Here is a 17,204-nt window from a genome sequence, read left to right on the forward strand (position 1 = left end):
TGTCAAAGAGTTGCAGTTAATATAAAATACTGCAGCCTGTCTCCTAATACATGTTGGAAGGTGGCAACATACTCAATCTATTCTGTGTGTTCACCTAGGTTTAAAAAAAAAAAAAAAAAAAAAACCAAAAGCTTCCAAGAAAGCTCATTCCCCAAATAACATTTAATAATTAAAAGAGCAACTATAATTTGCCCAAATTCAAGGTATTGGTTCTTGTTTTGAAATCACTTTACGGTCTGGGACCAATATTTTGATCCAAAACCACTGCTGTTCATCAGCTATGCTATTCACTGTATTCGGTACAGGAATCACACACTATGGAAAGAAAAACCATCTAAAGCATGATGCAGAGCCTTCAGCATGAAATATCCTCACAGTGTCATTTACAGCAGTCTTACTTTAGTGCAGCCATTCTTGGGTGAGGAGGCATATGGCCTCCTGGGGGCCCTGGCACATTTGAAGGCTGGAAACAATTCTTCATATACCACATTATAAGGTTTGTTATGTGACTTACACAGCTATGATTCAGCCTATATTTCTTTCATGTTGGGTTTATGGCCATGGCCGTTCTAGTGCACTACAGACAGGGCACGTTCAGAGGAGGGCATGCTACAGATCAGGCACTACAGATAGTGTCCAAACGTTAGGTTTCCACTGGAAGGAACAAGAAGAGGGTGACTTCCTATCTCCTGTAGCATCCCTTATCACCCTCACTCCAAAATCCTAAAAACCCTTCATATGAGTTTGGGCAGGTTTTAAGATCTGCAGGGAAGGCCTTTCTCTCGGTCTCCCCAGCTTCACAAGTGTGCTACGTGAATATATGGGAGAGGTCCATTTCAATGGAACTCTCTGCCACAGAAGGCAAGGCTGCCTCCCACCCGCCATCTTTCTGCCAGCAGATAAACTGCTTCCAGTCTTCAGGCAGCCTTGTGATGAGTATGTAGTTGCCAGTGGATGAGCTTCATTGGGGTATGTTGGTTTTTCTAACTTTCTAAATGTGCTTTTAAATTGATTTAAATTATTTATATTAAACAAGTTTAATATATAATATGTGTCATTGCTTTTAACGCTGTAATTTATTGGTGTTTTTTTTCTGACTTGAGATTTATCTTTTAAATATTTTGTACGATTTCTTGGGTGCATTTATGGCTTTCTTAGGACAAAGGACATCCCAAAGGATCTTTGGAACCTTTGGGGAGGTGAACTGGAAACTTTTATTTCCTGAAAAAAGGCTGCCACTGATGACACCCTCAGCCTTATGCATCATAAAAGTTATCAACTGGATTTTAGCCAATGTGTTTTATAAAATGTTTAATTCCTCTTGGAAGCTACCTTCATCCTTGGAGATGGAATACATATGCTTGGAATAAAAAATAAGCAAAATAAATAAGAAACAGTGCAACCCAAATAACTAGTCAGAACTCCCTTTAAAGATTTGTATCTAAAATTCACCCAACCTTTTTCAAATGATGTAACTCTTCTTCTAATTCCTTGATTTTTTTATTCTGCTTTATATTAGTATTTTCTCTCTCCTTCTCTTTCATTCTTAGTTTCTTGATGATGTTAGAATTTTGCAACTGTTGTTTTGAAAGCTTTTCTCCTGAAAAGAAAAAGGGACTTAATTAGCTAACACCAGTGCATCTTTAACATACATCTGTATTTCTTCACACCAATTCACAACCCAGTGCACACAAATATCTTGATTTACACTCATGTATCACCTGTGTTAAAACATAGACACTTCAGGTTCACTAGACTTTGAATTAGGTTACATTCTATCTGGCAGGATAAAATACTATGGAATAAATGAAGACATGCAAGTCATGGCAGCAAATTGCAGCTAATTAATGAGATGCTGGTCAAATGCCTAGTCATTCGCCAGTCATGTAGCTGCCATGCAAATAACCAACGTCCAAATAACCAACATCTTGTTAGTCAGCTGATATTTGCCACTGTAATTTATTTAATTTTATTTACTTCGGAGTGAAATGCCAATAGGATTTTAGCTGCTGAAAATTTTTATCCATACTAACAAAATAAAAAGCAAGCATTTCAATATATACCTTTCACAATTTAAAGAAATGTTTACTTCAGCAGTAGAAGATAATAATCCAACAATGACTACATAAGTGTTTCTAGTCAAGTTAGGCAACTGGAAAAATCTAGGCACTGGCCCTTACAGAGTACTGAATGCTCTGTTGATCAGGCATGACCTAAAGACCCTAATAGAAGTTGTGAAATAAATACAGAAAGAATAAGTATCAAAATATATAATTATCAGTTTGAAGCTTGAGTTGCCTTGATTTCTTACACACTTGATATTGGTGATGACAGAACCGGGACATTTAATTACAACTAAAGCTGCAGAAAGGAGGTTTTTACTGTGTTATGCAGCTCAACACTACAACTATACTATTTTCGTATACTCCATTTCCTATCTTTATTCTTTCAGAGAACATAAATTGGCAAGTGGGAAGCTGCAAAAGTTCAACTTTATCCTATTACATACTTCTGAAAAACTACAAAGTTCTATGTTTCATCAACCCTTTAAAATTAATATTGCACTTAGCTACCTGTAATAGTACAGCTTTAAAATAGCTAAAGACATGAAGAAACATGTTAAGCCTGTTTTCCATCATCTGTTGTTTACTCATACCTACCTTCTTCCATTAATCCTTTAATTTGTTCTTCTTTTTCCTTTAGCAGTTCAGCAGTTTCATTACTGTTTAATCTAGTTGCTAAATCTTCTTTGAGAATTTTTACTTCCTACAAAAAAATTAAATAATTTTATTTCCTTATATACTTTTTGACCACGACTACTAAAAATATTTGAACCTTATGGGATTTTCCTCATAATAATAAAAAATGAACTGTTTATCAGTATTCTAATAATAAACACATATCTAATATTTTTGATGAAAGCGAACATACCAATTCATGATTTGTATTAATCCAAGAACAGTGGCCTGTGAGCTATAAAATACTGACAATTTAAAAAAAGTTGCCACATCAGGCATCATTCCTGCACTGCCACTTCACCCAAAATTTCCTTTATATAGAAGAAAGCTGGTGTATTGCTCATATGTGGCATCAAAAGATTCAGGTTTTGGTTTTGATTTTTTTGGCCAATACCGTGAGGTTTTTACAACTGGTTCTGCTGCTTTAGTGGATACCTATTACTGTTCAAGCATGTTACCTTATTTACATCTTGAATAAGAGGATGGACTCTATTCTGTAGCTGAAGCCTAATTTTCTATAATTAGCACACTTTCACTCATCAATTTCCTATAGTTCTCCTGCAATGCAAGCTGAGAAATACTGTTTTCCAAATAAACACATGGTTAGCTGTTATACGTGAAAGCTCCTCCATAATTCTTTCAGTCAGTAAACCCAACAATTTCTGGTTAAAATATACTGCTAAGATTTTGTTGCTGTTTTGCTTTTTTCTCATTGTTCGGCTGCCTTTTATAGGATATTACAGAACACTTTCAAAACGAGCCTAGTCTCAAGTTACCAGGTTTCACAAGTGAGGCTGTTCAAGAAGAAACAAGTGGGAAGTCCCCTTTGGCCAAATAATTAATTTCACCATTAAAAAAAAAAAACTTGGCCTATCCCTTTCAAGATGGAAAGCTTGCTCCATTTCCACTGACTCAAGATATCTTTAATTCATACAAAGAAGGTTGGAATAGATCTGTCTTTCTATATGGCGGCACTGCTAGCCTTCTTTTAATTGGGCTAGGTTGCTAGAACGTTTTAATCTGAAAAATATTTACTATGACAAATTCTGAAAACTGCCATACTAGAGGTTCTATCCTATAGTTTAGAAGTTAAAGACAATTATCAGAATCCTGCTGAGTTACATGATGGCAGAAAGGAAACCATGCAAGTGGTGCTAGTTATTTTGCCAGCTGTCTCTCATTGCCAGCTGTCTGTCATTGTACATGTGTATTTCGTTCCAGGATTCTAGCCAGTTATGTGGGAAAGTCTAAAATGGAAAATTTTCCAGAAGGTTTTCCTAGAATATGACATGCACATTTAAAAAATATTTTTACTAAATAGTGATATGCTTTGAATATCAGGCTAGAAGTGGGGAGAGCTGGAGTCAAATCTCCACCTGGCCACAAGTATCACTGTGTAATTTTCAGCCTGTCATTATCTCACACTTCACTCCTCGTAAGGATCTTTAGGATGCGTCTATTCTTGACTTGTAATTCTAAAATAAACTGGTGAACCAGATGAAATCTTAAATGGAGAACCGGTCAGTGTGGTTGCTAATAACTCACAGGGGTATTGTGACAATAAAAATTTCCTGAAATTTCCTGAAAGAAGAAATGCAACACTGTATTGTATGGTGGTTGAAGGTTAAGGAGTATTCTCGAAGGCTTTCACAGCCGGGATCCAATGGTTGCTGTGGGTTTTCCAGGTTGTTTGGCTAATGCTTCGCCAGTCTCTGTGGCCAGCATCTTCAGAGGACAGGAGTCAGAACTCTGTCTGTACTCTGATGCAGTTTGCCTGGGTAGTTGCGTATTTATGGCTGTTCAGGAGATTGGGTGATTATGGTGATCAGCAGGTTTTTTGTTGTGGGTGTATTACTGTGATAAGGGGGAGAGATTATCTGACACTGTGACTGATGGGTGTCGTTAGCTGGTCTTTTATGTGCAGTGATCACCGGTCCTTGTGGCTGGGCAGAACAAAGCCTGGCTCCCAGCACTGAAAAATACAGCCTGCAAAGGTCAACGAACTCTACCTCTGCCTATTGAGATTTGCCTGGCACCCTCACTGGATGGGATCAAAAGAGCATTGAAGACCTGGCTCTTCCGCCAGGCTTTCCCAGAGCATTAAGATGTCACCCTCCCTTTTTACCATCTTCTCCATCACCCTTTTTACCACTTTTATTGCCATCTGTTTTAATTTTCCTATTTATTATGTATTTATTTTAATATTGTTCCTAATACTGTTGTTAGCCGCCCAGAGTGGCCTGGTTACCAGATGGTATGGGATATAAATTCAATAAAAAATAAATCATTTAACTCACTAAAATGACGTTTATACTGGAGGGCTTATCTAATATTGTACTGGCATCCATTCATAATTACTAATGAATTTTATGGGGAAAAATATTATTGAAATTTTTCCGTCAATAATTTTCTTACTCACAACCTGGTTTCTGATTAACTACATCATTATGATGACTGTGGTGTGATGGTGGGGTTACATACTACTGGTAGTCTTTTTTTCCCCTGACAACACCCTTATGGATTCCTGTGACACTGTTGTGGCTTTTGTATGGCACACCATCTGAAACTAAGTTGGATCTCACAGTCTGATTTCAAGAAATCCAGCAATGACACTGTTTAAAAAAATCACCACAAGAAAACATTACCTTTTTAGCTGCATCTCTCTCTTTGCATGCTAACTGAACCTTTTTCTCTGCGTCTGCTATTCGCTGAGCAAACTCTTCTTTGAGAGATGAAATGCTACTGTTCTCGTCCTTAATTTTGAAGATTTCACTAAACAGAAAACATCTACATCATTATGAATGTACCTGGCATTTCAAACTGCATGCTAGATGCACATGTACAAGCACATTTTCTCCAATTCTCTCTCACACTCACACACACGCAATTCTCCTTCCAAGAAACAGGAAGTGAGGACTCCCTCACTGGCTCCATTCTTAAACTTTTTGATTGACATACATGTATGAAGCCACTTCGACCATCTTGCCCTAGCTGCAAGTGCTGAAACAAGCCAAATAGTCTGGCAAACTCCCACCATGCACCTGCTCCCACTCAGAACTTAGTTAGGTATTCCCCATCTTGCTCCTTTTTAAAATCAACAATGAAACCAGCTTTGATCAAGTTTCTGCAAGCATGTTCCTTTTTGACAGATGTTACAAATAAACAATAAGGATTTGGGCAAAAACTGCACTTGAATTAATGTCAGATTTGCAAGGGCTAGGTTAAAGCAAAGGAAACGCCTTGCTTGACTTCAAATCCCCAAATGAACAAATTGTTATCTCAGCTATTGAAGACTGATAACACTCACTGTAGTACTATTCAGTGATATTCAATAATGTAATTCAATTGTTAAAACAATGTGTTAAAAGCCATTAATTTTAAGTACATGGAAAGCTATGTGTGGCAAAACCCAAAAAAAAAACACATGTGTTAAGCAAAAGTGATCACAACATTTTGATCTGAACTTTACCGTCTCAACATTAATGCTATTGACTAAAACTTACTCTTTAAAGTTATCACAAGCTTCTTCTAGGTGTGCTTTCTCTTTACTAACGTTTAATAGCTGAGTTTCCCTCATTTCCAGTTTCTCCGTCAAGGAATCAATAATCTGAAGAAGATTTTAGAGAAGTAGTGAGAAGATTGGTATAATGGCTATAAGGTGTCTTAAATGCAATGGAAATAAATAAATGCAGACTGCTCTGTCTAAACAGATTGTTACTTGCCTAATAAGAAACAAGAATGTTTCTAATAGTTTTCTAGGACATAGTCATTCAGCTTGAATTTTATACAAGTATGTTTATGAATAAAGTGACAGAAACTGTATCTTTTATGGAGGCTCTGATTTAACCTACAACATTCATCTCTCTGTGTATACAAGGATTATATCTGAATAAATTTTGATCATGAAGACAAACAAACCTCGATCCCCACAAAGCCCCATCATAAGAAACAGCTGGAACAGATGTAAGCAAAAGTCAACAGTTGGATTTCAAGGAAGTTGCTCTGTGCTTAAAGCAGTGCCTGTTGTCAGTAATGGGCTGGATGAGGGCTAACAACTTGAAACTTAATCCAGACAAGACATTGGTACTCTGTCAGAAGGCAAATCAGGGGACAGGGATCCAACCTGTACTGGATGGCATTATATTCCCCCCCAAAAAACCTACTGCATCTTTTTCACTGCACAAACATCAGCAATTTCGAAGATAAGCTCTGGAATTACCTTGCAAAGCTCTTCTTTTTCACACTCCGCATTGGACAACTTCTCCGCTCTGGACCGAAGAAACACCATGTCCTCCTTCTGGGTCTGCCCTTCAACAGTTGGCACAGAAACAGCCAAGGCATCTGGCTGCTCAGAGTTTACAGGGGTTGCACTTCGCGCACTTTCCTCCATTTCTGTTTCTTCTGCAGCCAGCACGAGACTTTCAGATTTGTTTTTTATAGGTTCGGCCTCATCACTTTTTAGTACAGGGACGCTGATGGCAACAGATACCGAAGCGCATCCCCTACCTGACAATTCATCGTCTGAGTTAATTTCACTTACGCTTCGGCTGTCTAAAGACTGCACGCTAAATGAGTCTATCCTTTCAAAAGCATCGGAGGAGCAGCAACTCTCAGTCAACTTCTGAAAGTCGTCTAGGCGATTATATTCCGTGCAAGCGGATGCTGATAAGAGCTGAAATGACGTCTGCATCAGATGAAGACTGGCTTTGGAGTCGGCAGCTTCTTGCCTTGAGCTGACTGAGCTCTCACTTATTACACTTTCATGGTCCAAAACTTCTATATCACTAGTTGTAGATGTCCCTGAGGAAAAGGTACTAACTGGAGGTGAAGGTGTATTGCTTTGCCGATCCTCGCTTTTTCGCTCCTTTGTTTCCAGGCCTAAGTTCTTTGTCTCTGCAGAAAGAGGCTGCACGGAGATGTCAGGCACAGGTCCAGGTCCATCACTTGTTGACACTGATTTCACAATGGCAGCAGATTCTGCTACCTTGGGAATCTCAGGAGATTCCTCTTGATCAGTACCTTTACTACTGTTTTCGTCATGCTTGACTTCTGAATTACCTAAGGAATGGTTTTCTTCCAGGTTCTCCTGGGAGCTACTGAAGTTTTTCAGTTCGACGGGGGAAACTGTAGCAAAATCTTTTGGCTGTGTTTCTGAAAGATCAGTGTGCAGAGATTCTTGTATTGTGCTTTTTACATCTTCTTTGGGTCGCTGAGATTTGGTAGGTGGCGTAGATACCACTGGACCTTGCTGTATGTTCTGAACATCTGATGGAGAAAGAAAGGCACCGAAGAAATTTTCTGACTCATCTACCACAGTCCTCCTCACTGGTTTGGTGATGGCTGTTGGTGATGATGCTGGCTGACTCTGGGGTTCTGTATTTGAGCTTGCCCCCCAGGAAGAAGTATCCCATCCTCCACTTGTAAGAGAATTTATTCCTACGGGGGGGGGGGGGGAGAAAAACAATTGAGGAGAAAATTCAAATTTAAAAAGATAAATGTATTTTTAAATCACGATTAGATAGGCTCCCACTGTTGGGTCTTCTCCTTTTCAGTTAAAGACCTTTCATAAAGCGTGAAGTAACCTTGCATGTTGCTGTGCATGTAGAAGCGTCTGTATGATTATGTGCACACACATACCAAGAACAGTCTAGCAAAAATAGTCTTTTGTACATGATAATGAGATCAGCTACATTCAGAAATAATAAAGGTAAAGGTAAAGGTTCCCCTTGACAATTTTTTTTTTTGTCCAGTCGTGTTCGACTCTAGGGGGCAGTGCTCATCCCCATTTCCAAGCCATAGAGCCAGCGTTTGTCCGAAGACAATCTTTCCGTGGTCACATGGCCAGTGTGATTTAGACACGGAACGCTGTTTACCTTCCCACCGAGGTGGTCCCTATTTATCTACTCGCATTTGCATGCTTTCGAACCGCTAGGTTGGCGGGAGCTGGGACAAGCGACGGGTGCTCATTCCGTTGCGTGGATTCGATCTTACGACTGCCGGATCTTCTGACCCTGCAGCACAGGCTTCTGCGGTTTAGCCCACAGCGCCACCATGTCCCTTTCAGAAATAATAATAAATCACAATTTTACAAATTAGCGTAGGAGCCTTGAGTTTGTCAGCTCCCAGTATTCCTCTCCTCTATGAATCTACAAAGAAGAAACTGCAAGGTTTTGCTTCTTTCTAATTAAACACAGTTTAATAATGTCTCTGAAACCGGAAAAGCAGTGGTTAGTCCTAAGCATGGCTATGTTTAAACTGTATTTTATGAAATTTGTTTTCCATAAACTCTAAGCTTATACATAGTTTAAGTTTCATAAATAATGCTAAACCTAAAGTGAAAACTTTCAGTGCTTGAATCCTCTTACCTAGTTATCCTGGCATAGCACAAAGGGTGTAGCTTTTGGAAGCAAATTGCCCGAAGTTAAGCAATCAGAGACATTGTCAGTTTCATACTGGGAAGTACGACTTAGTGTGCAACTGATAAATATCTATGGAGCTTTCATAACTTGGGGCTCTTTTCAGTCAAAAGTTATGCTATTTGCATAGCTTCAAAAGAAGATTATGCCAATATCTCACAGGAGCATTGAAAGAGAGTATGTATGTCCTGGGTCTGTACACATGATAAAATACAGTTTGTCCTAATACAGTCATGATACAGTCTTCACAGGTTACTGATCCTCCACCTAAGTGGTGGCTTTTGCATAAAGCAATTCCCATACAATCATTGCTACAGAGATATATGCCATCTCCCTTAAAATGAAATATTAATATTAATAAAACCTGATGTTTTGCTTCACTCACATAAATGGCTTTAGTAGAGATCCTCTCATTCTCCAACCAGTAAAACCTAAGGCTTAAACTTTTTTATATTGCTTGTTTTAAACCAACATACTGACATACCTTCTTGCCATCATCACCCCAGAACCTTATAAGGAAACTTATGGACCAGGGAATTGAAAACTTTTATCAGACAAACTATAGATAACATTGAGCCACAAGGAAATAACACATAATACAGCTCCTTCAGTAACAAAATGGTTAAGGAAATAAGGTCATCAGGACATATGCCACACATGTATTTCTACCTATCTTACTGTAATATTGCAAGCTATCTTATTCTCATCTTTGTAAGATCTACTTTGCACAGTTAAAACTTTATTTCATCTTTCTGCATAAACACATTTTAACATTAGAGCTCAAGCTAATGCACATTAGTGTATCTGTAGCTTACTTATCCCACTCTTGTGCTTCCATCCAAAGATGGAAAATTTTCTGGAACTGAACATCATTTCACCACCTTGGTCTTAAAAACAATCTCCCACGTTTTAGACATGTTTGAAGACGGAGTACCACCACACTCTAGAATTTAACATACAAATGTAATGAAAAGAAGTGCTAAAGTTGGAAGATCTTTTTATTGTGCTACTCAGAATTAAAATCACAAGGCACATACAAGCCTGCCATAAATCATTACCTGCAAAGACATTTTGGCATATTTCCATACATTACATTACAGAAAGCTGTAAGGAGGTGCACAACATTACATTAAACAACACAGACATGTTTCCCAGTTACAGATATTGGATAATACTGTTGGGACATCACAAACATGGGAATAGCAGTCACTGTATACAGTAACACTTACTTATAGAGTTAAAGCAAGCAAGGATCCTTGTGGGTTCCCAGAAAACCACCACAAATTACAGGTGTACTTTAGATTGCCTAGCATACTAAAAGGATATAGGACACAAACATATTAGCATACAAGGACATATGCAACTAGATTACAGCCGATAGGAAATCTAGTAGTTGATGTGCTCAGAGGTGAAAGGAAGATCCAAAGCTGTACAACACATACAATTAGAATATGGAATGTGAGACATATGAATCAAGATAAACTGGAAGTCATAAATCAAGAAATGAAACACATAAACATTGCAGTGCTTGGTATCAGTGAACTCCAGTGGATTAGAATGGGAAATTTCCAGTATGACAACTATCCAGTGTTCCATTTTGGAAATGGCAAAATCAGGAAAAATGGAGTGGACTGAAAACTGAGGCAAGATGTAGCACAAGCAGTTAGAGGTTATAATGCAAGCTCTGACCAAACAATATCAATCAAACTCAACAGAAAACCTATCAACAAAAACCATCATTTAAATCTATGCTCCAACTACCATTGCTGATGAAGATAAATTGAAAGCTTTTACCAAGTATCCAAGAGGAAACTGATCACAAATTGAGACTGAGACTCAAAAGGGAAGGAATGATGGAGCCAGAAAAGATCATTAAGCGTAAGGATGTGTCACTGGAGACCAAGACCAAGATCATCCACACTCTTGTGTTTCTCATCACTATGTATGAATGTGAGAGAGAGACAGTAAAGAAAGCTGACAAGGGAAAATTTATTTGTTTGAAATGTGGTAGTGGAAGACACCTTTGCAGATATTGTGGACTGCCAACAAGATGAACAAGTAGGTCCCAGATTTTGATCAAGCCTGAACTATCTGTGGAGGCAAAGATGTTGAAACTGCAACTGTTCTACTTTGAGCACATGATGAGAAGACAAAATTTGCAGGAAAAGACAAAAATGTTGGGAAAGGTGGAAGGGAGCAGGAAAAAAGGGAAGACCAAATATGAGCTGGACTTGCTTACGTTTTTTGAACAGCCATTATTCCACTGTTATTCTAATAATGCATTAAAACTGACCTTTGAAAATAACTCCACTGAATGAACATAATTGTTTATCTGTTGCCTGACAAAGGCTGATGGGAGAACGAAGAAAAAGCACAAGGCAATTGCAAAGTAAATAAATTGGAAAAAGTACACAAATGGAGAGGGAAAGTGCATGAAAAGGAAACAGTGTGAAAAGAAAAAAGTTAAGGAATAATTGAAGTTAGGAATTCAATATTATATAGCTATTATCCTGTGTCTACAGACCCATAATCTAAAATGGCACCGCCATGAACAAATATAATGAAATATGCATTACAACACTTAAGTCCTTTAACATAATTCATTCAGGATATACATCTGGAGACAACATAGAAGGAAGAAGTTCAACAGAAGTGGTTGTCGCACAAAACAGCCTCAGGTTTCAGATGGCAAGTCTCCTCATTCCTAACCAATCGCCATGTTTGCTGAGAGTAAGGGCAGTTCTAGTCTTAACTACATGGGGCGGGGGGGGGGGGGAGAGACAATGCTGGAATGTCGCCCTATCCCAAACCACCATAACCAAAGATGTGAATACAGTATCCCTTATATCAGAACTCTATTATTCCAGTTTGAATAGATACATTTAGTTTTGAATAGATGGGTCTGCAAAAAACAATCTGTGTATGACAGCATATTTTTTCTAGTGATATAATAAAGGGATCAATCACCTTCTCAATGTGCAGAAGAACATTGAAACTGAAGGTCTAATGCGGAGTGGATATGATTTTATTTTAAAAATCTCATTTTTTAATGATTTAAATTTTTAAAAAATCATTTTTATTTAAATCGTGATTTAAATCAATTTGATTTTTTTAAAAATCATTGATTTTCATCCATCCTGATCTAATATTTACAGTACATGTGGGGCATGGCCAGTGTCTGTAATTCTCTCCAATACCAATAATATTTGCTAAACAACAGAGATATTTTATGTTTCATGTTGGTCCATCCTTTGCATGCAATACCAGTAAACCATGAAAGGAAAATAATGAACATAATTACAAAGCACATGGTGATTGTTTGTTTTGTCAGAAGTTAATTGCAGGGAGACAGTGGCCAAAATACTGTATACACAATAAATCACACCCCCATAGGCATGCTGAATTAATGAGGATTTAGTGAGTCAACTCTTCTGCAAGTTCCACTGATTCAATGAATCTACAGTATTCTAAGTTGCATTTAGAATGTTGCTGTTTAGTTGTTAAGTCGTGTTCGACTCTTCATGACCCCGTGAATCAGAGCACGCCAGGCCCTCCTGTCTTCCACTGTCTCCCGGAGTTGGTCAAATTCATGCTGGTAGCTTCAATGACACTGTCCATCCATCTCATCCTCTGTTGTTCCCTTTTCCTCTTGCTTTCACTCTTTCCCAACATCAAGGTCTTTTCCAGGGAGATTTCTCTTCTCATGAGATGGCCAAAGTATTGAAGCCTCAGTTTCAGGATCTGTCCTTCCAGTGAGCACTGTGGGTTGATTTCCTTCAGAATGGATAGGTTTGTTCTCCTTGCAGTCCAGGGGACTCTCAAGAGTCTCCTCCAGCACCACAATTCAAAAGCATCAATGCATTTAGAGTAGGCTCACCTAAATCAATGGAACCTACAGAGGAAATGACTCACCAAATCTCCACTGACTCAATGGGTCTACTTTAGAGAGATTTACTACAGTAAACAACAGGATTTTGGCTACTGTGTGTTAATGGCAAGCAACTAGTAGAGATAAGTGACACAAGATTACAGTGGAAAAGTGGCAGGATACTCATACTGGAGAAGGGGCCTCAGATGTCTATGGGAGGAGGAGGAGAGGCTGATATTACAGAAAAATTGGCTCTCTCACAATATAAACTATGACAATCCTTAATGCTATTTTAACAAAACTGTTATATCAACAATCAAGATAAGGGAAGACTAACATATCAGTGACTTTTTGCAGCATTGTTTTAATAAAAGCATTCAATGATTTAACTTATGTCAGTTTGGTGATTTTGTAAGTACAGGGGCTGCTTAGAAAAACAAATTCAAACCCTCTGGGGCCAGATACTGTAATTACAAAGGAATTGTGTAATCTTTAAACTGAAGTTAACAACAGAAAGCAATCACAATTATGATCTTCTTCCACAAGACCAAGACAGAATAAGCTGTTCTGACACTGCTCAACAAAGAATATAAACAAATACCATGGCGGAAGGGCGAAGTCTATTACAGAAAACTGAGAATCAGAAGACTATGCTGCAAAACAACTAGAACAGATAAGTTAATGTGGCAAAACATGTGACACTCTCCAAGTATGTCTATGTAATACTCTTACTTCAGTTGTCCTTATTAATTGGAATGGAAAAGAGGAAAAAATGGATTAAAATACATAGACTAATAAAGATTAAGTGGTGATCACACTTAGTAAGGGGAGGAATGGAAGCATGCAGTTAGGATGCATGAAACAAAAACAATGGACACATAAGTGAAGAAAATCAATAGGTCAAAGGACAGGAGAAACTGCCAAAGAGGGCTGCTGTCTTCCACTAAAGCTTGTACCAAATAAAACCTATTTCTAAGAGGCTGCAAGACGGTTGCTTTTATGGCAACAGACCAACACAGCCCCTGCCCACACCTCCCTGCCCAAAACATGTCAAGTATGTGACTGTACATGGGAAATAAGGACCGAAAAATCCGCCCATTTCCTCCTTTCCCTTTATGTTACGATTCTCTGATGTGTCAATGACCAACGCAGCGGCGGGTACTATGCATACACGACACGTGTATATCCACACGCAGTTGGAACACAGACCCCGTTATTATTAAAATAATTGTATGATTTGCAGCACGATCCTTTATTTATTTGTTTGTTTATTTATTTCAAAAGACCCCCCCTCGTCACTTAAGCAAAGCTGAGGGTGGGGAGCTCCCACCGCTGGCAACGACACGCATCCTGCAGGCATCACCCCGGTTCAGACGGAAGGGAGGTGCCCGCCGTGTTGGGGGGGGAGGGGGCATCTATGAATGAAGGCAGCGGGTGGGGTCGGTGGGTCCCTCAGTGCCAGCCTAGCCCGGGGATCAAAAGGAGGGGCCCCCTCCCCCCGCTCCTCCTCCTCCTCGCCCCTGAGGCTCCTTACCGGCCTCTCCGGGCCGGGGCCGGGGCCCGTCACCGGGGCCCCCTTCGCCGCCGCCCTCCTCCTCCTCTTCGGCCTGAATGTCCAGCACCCGGTCGATGGACTTCTGCGCCTGCGACAGAGCCTGCTTGGCGAAGGTCGAGAGCTGTGAGGCGTTGAACCAACTCATCTCCCTCTGGTCCCCGACCCGCCGGCTCTCAGCCTCCACCCGCGCCCGGCCGCCCCTCGGCAGCCATGAGAGACGGAAGGGATGCACCCGGATACGGCAGTTCGCCAGGCCGGGTGCGGGGCAGGGTGGGGGAGCGGGCGAGAAGGAAGGCGACACAGCGCGCATGCGCCAGGCTTCCAGCTTCCACGTAGCAAAACAAGCGGCGCCGGCGCCCTCGGTAGCGGCTGCCGTTCACGTGACGACCCTCCCCCGTTGCCCTGGACACCAAGGTAGCGTCAAGCCGGGCTGCTTGGTAGGCCCAACGGAAGATGAAGTCTCCTGCCCGCCCGCCTCCACTTCTCGAAATGCCCTGCCCTGCAAACACAGGAAAGGGAGACAGCGACTTGTTTATGACCTGTTACTGCTTCCCTCAGTAGACTTTGGAGACCATGGTTCGAATCCACGCTTGGTCATGGAAACTCACAGAGGGAAAAGAAGTGGAGAAACTACTCCTTCAGTTTGCTCCCCTGCTTGGAAAACCTTGTTAGGGTCCTTAAAAATCCGTTCGGACTTGAAGGCACATCATTAACTGCTTCCATCCTTTCATAACATTACAAATGAAAAATAAGGATGTGCACTAAGCATCAAAATTTGGATCCGCAACTGGAACGAGAGCACTTCAGATTTAGAATTTGGAAATTTTAAATACCTGGAATTTCCAGATAACCAGAACTTCCATTACAATCAATATGAATACTATATAGTTATTATTTTCCTCTTTAAAGAGAACATAAACAGGCAAAATATTTTTAAAGGATTTCCCTCTGTCTGCTTGACACCTTCCTACTTTTGGTGTCAAACAACAAGAGTACACAATAACAGCCAGCAGTGCCTAGATATTTAGAGGGAATACTGATTTAACCCAGTGGGAATGCCAGTAGGAAATACTAACAGCATTGGGGAAGCAGAGGACAGGTCAGACTAGAGAGTGGGCAAATATCCTGGGCCGCACTGGCAGGCAGATCAGAGCAGTATATAGCCTGTGGTGAATGCGAACGGTGCCAGCAGCATGGGGCATAGCACAGTTGAGTGATTGAGCCAAATCTTGAAGTAGGAGTTGGAAGATTTGGGAGCAGACTGACTGGTTTAAAATGAAGCATGGCATACCTAGTACTGTAAGCAGCGAGTGCCATTTTTCCTTACTTTAAGGGTACTTCTGGGAAGCCCAGCAATAGTAAGTTGACATTAAGGAAAATAGGTTTTTCTACACATCCATGTTCTAGGTGTGAGTGGTGTGGATTGCCAGTGTCCCCTGCCTGAGGGAACTCTCTCACTGGGCAACCCAGCTGGCAAGACAGCAGTCCCCATTGCCACCTTGGCCAGACCTCCCCAAACAGACTGTTCCGCAGTCCAGTAAGACAAGTGATTGGTCTCTTTGGCTTGCAGGGCTGTTACATTTATGCATCTGCCACCCCTCTTGCAGGGATGGTACTGCTGTTTGGAGTGCTATGAATATTGCTACTTTTTTCCTGCTTTGACCCCCCCCCCATGCTAGCTGGATCTTCCCCACTAACTGCTGCTGCATTTGATGGAAAGTCAGTTGGCATCGTCCCTGCCTTGCTGGTGTTTAATATCCTTTGCGTTCATGCAGCCTTCCTAGTGCCTACTTCTTTTGGTACTACACTCACCTTTCATACTGCCTGCAGACTCTACCCAAAGAACACTAATTTTGCTATAGAACAGAAATCTTTCCAATGAATATCAAACATGCACAAACACAAACTCAAAATCTATTAACTTAGTATGTCTGTCTATATATAAAATTTTATTCCCGTCTGATACACCCCAAAGATCCTAAGCCTTCTATAGTATTCCTGTTAATTTTTAACATATTAACCTATGAATCTACTAATCATAAATCTCATTCATAACTGTATTAAGACAACAATATATATAATGAGATGGAGAGAATGTAAATGTAGAGGGTTCAGAAAAGGACACAGAGAAAGTAATTTACAACAGGGGTCCCCAACCCCCAGTTCGCGGCCCGTGCCGGTCCGTGGGCTTCCTTCAACTGGGCCGTGGACATGGATCTCCGCCCCTCCCCGCATACACGGGGGAACGTGTTGCACTTGTGGAGGGGCGTGTCACGCTTCTGGGTCACATTTCTCCCCCCTTGTTGGCCATGGCTCTTTGGCCCCGGTGGCGGCAGCAAGCAAGCTGCAGCAGAAAAGGAAGACAGAGGGAGGGAACGAGCAACAGACCGTCAAGACGGATGGACAGGCGTGAGCTCTCCACAGCAGGCTGCGAAAGGAGACCAGGGGGAGGGGAGCATGAGAGAGAAGGCTGTTCTCTCAGCATCACCCCCTCCCGCGGCACGTCTGGGTAGGGAGCAGAGGGGCGCCAGGTAGGAGGAAGGAGAAGCGCACAGCCAGGTTGCGAGCAGGGCCCCTCCTTCACCTCAGCTGCAGAGAGGACGAGGTAACAGCAGCAGCGGCGCCAG

General features: G+C 40.8%; 1 protein-coding gene across 1 annotated transcript in view; it reads right to left on the reverse strand.

Annotated features, from left to right (window-relative positions):
* TMF1 (TATA element modulatory factor 1) overlaps positions 1 to 14,850 on the reverse strand; it is a 29,435-nt gene extending 14,585 nt beyond the window's left edge. The window contains exons 1-6 of the mRNA XM_020801682.3: positions 14,557 to 14,850; positions 6,958 to 8,174; positions 6,242 to 6,345; positions 5,384 to 5,510; positions 2,661 to 2,766; positions 1,458 to 1,600 (exon numbers count right to left, since the gene is read on the reverse strand). Coding sequence (XP_020657341.3) covers positions 1,458 to 1,600; positions 2,661 to 2,766; positions 5,384 to 5,510; positions 6,242 to 6,345; positions 6,958 to 8,174; positions 14,557 to 14,722 — 1,863 coding nt within the window. The 5' untranslated portion in view covers positions 14,723 to 14,850. The remainder of the gene's footprint in view (positions 1 to 1,457; positions 1,601 to 2,660; positions 2,767 to 5,383; positions 5,511 to 6,241; positions 6,346 to 6,957; positions 8,175 to 14,556) is intronic.
* Between the last annotated feature and the right edge of the window lie 2,354 nt (positions 14,851 to 17,204).

Source organism: Pogona vitticeps, chromosome 2 (genome assembly GCF_051106095.1).
Source record: "Pogona vitticeps strain Pit_001003342236 chromosome 2, PviZW2.1, whole genome shotgun sequence".
Classification (NCBI taxonomy): Eukaryota; Metazoa; Chordata; class Lepidosauria; order Squamata; family Agamidae; genus Pogona; species Pogona vitticeps.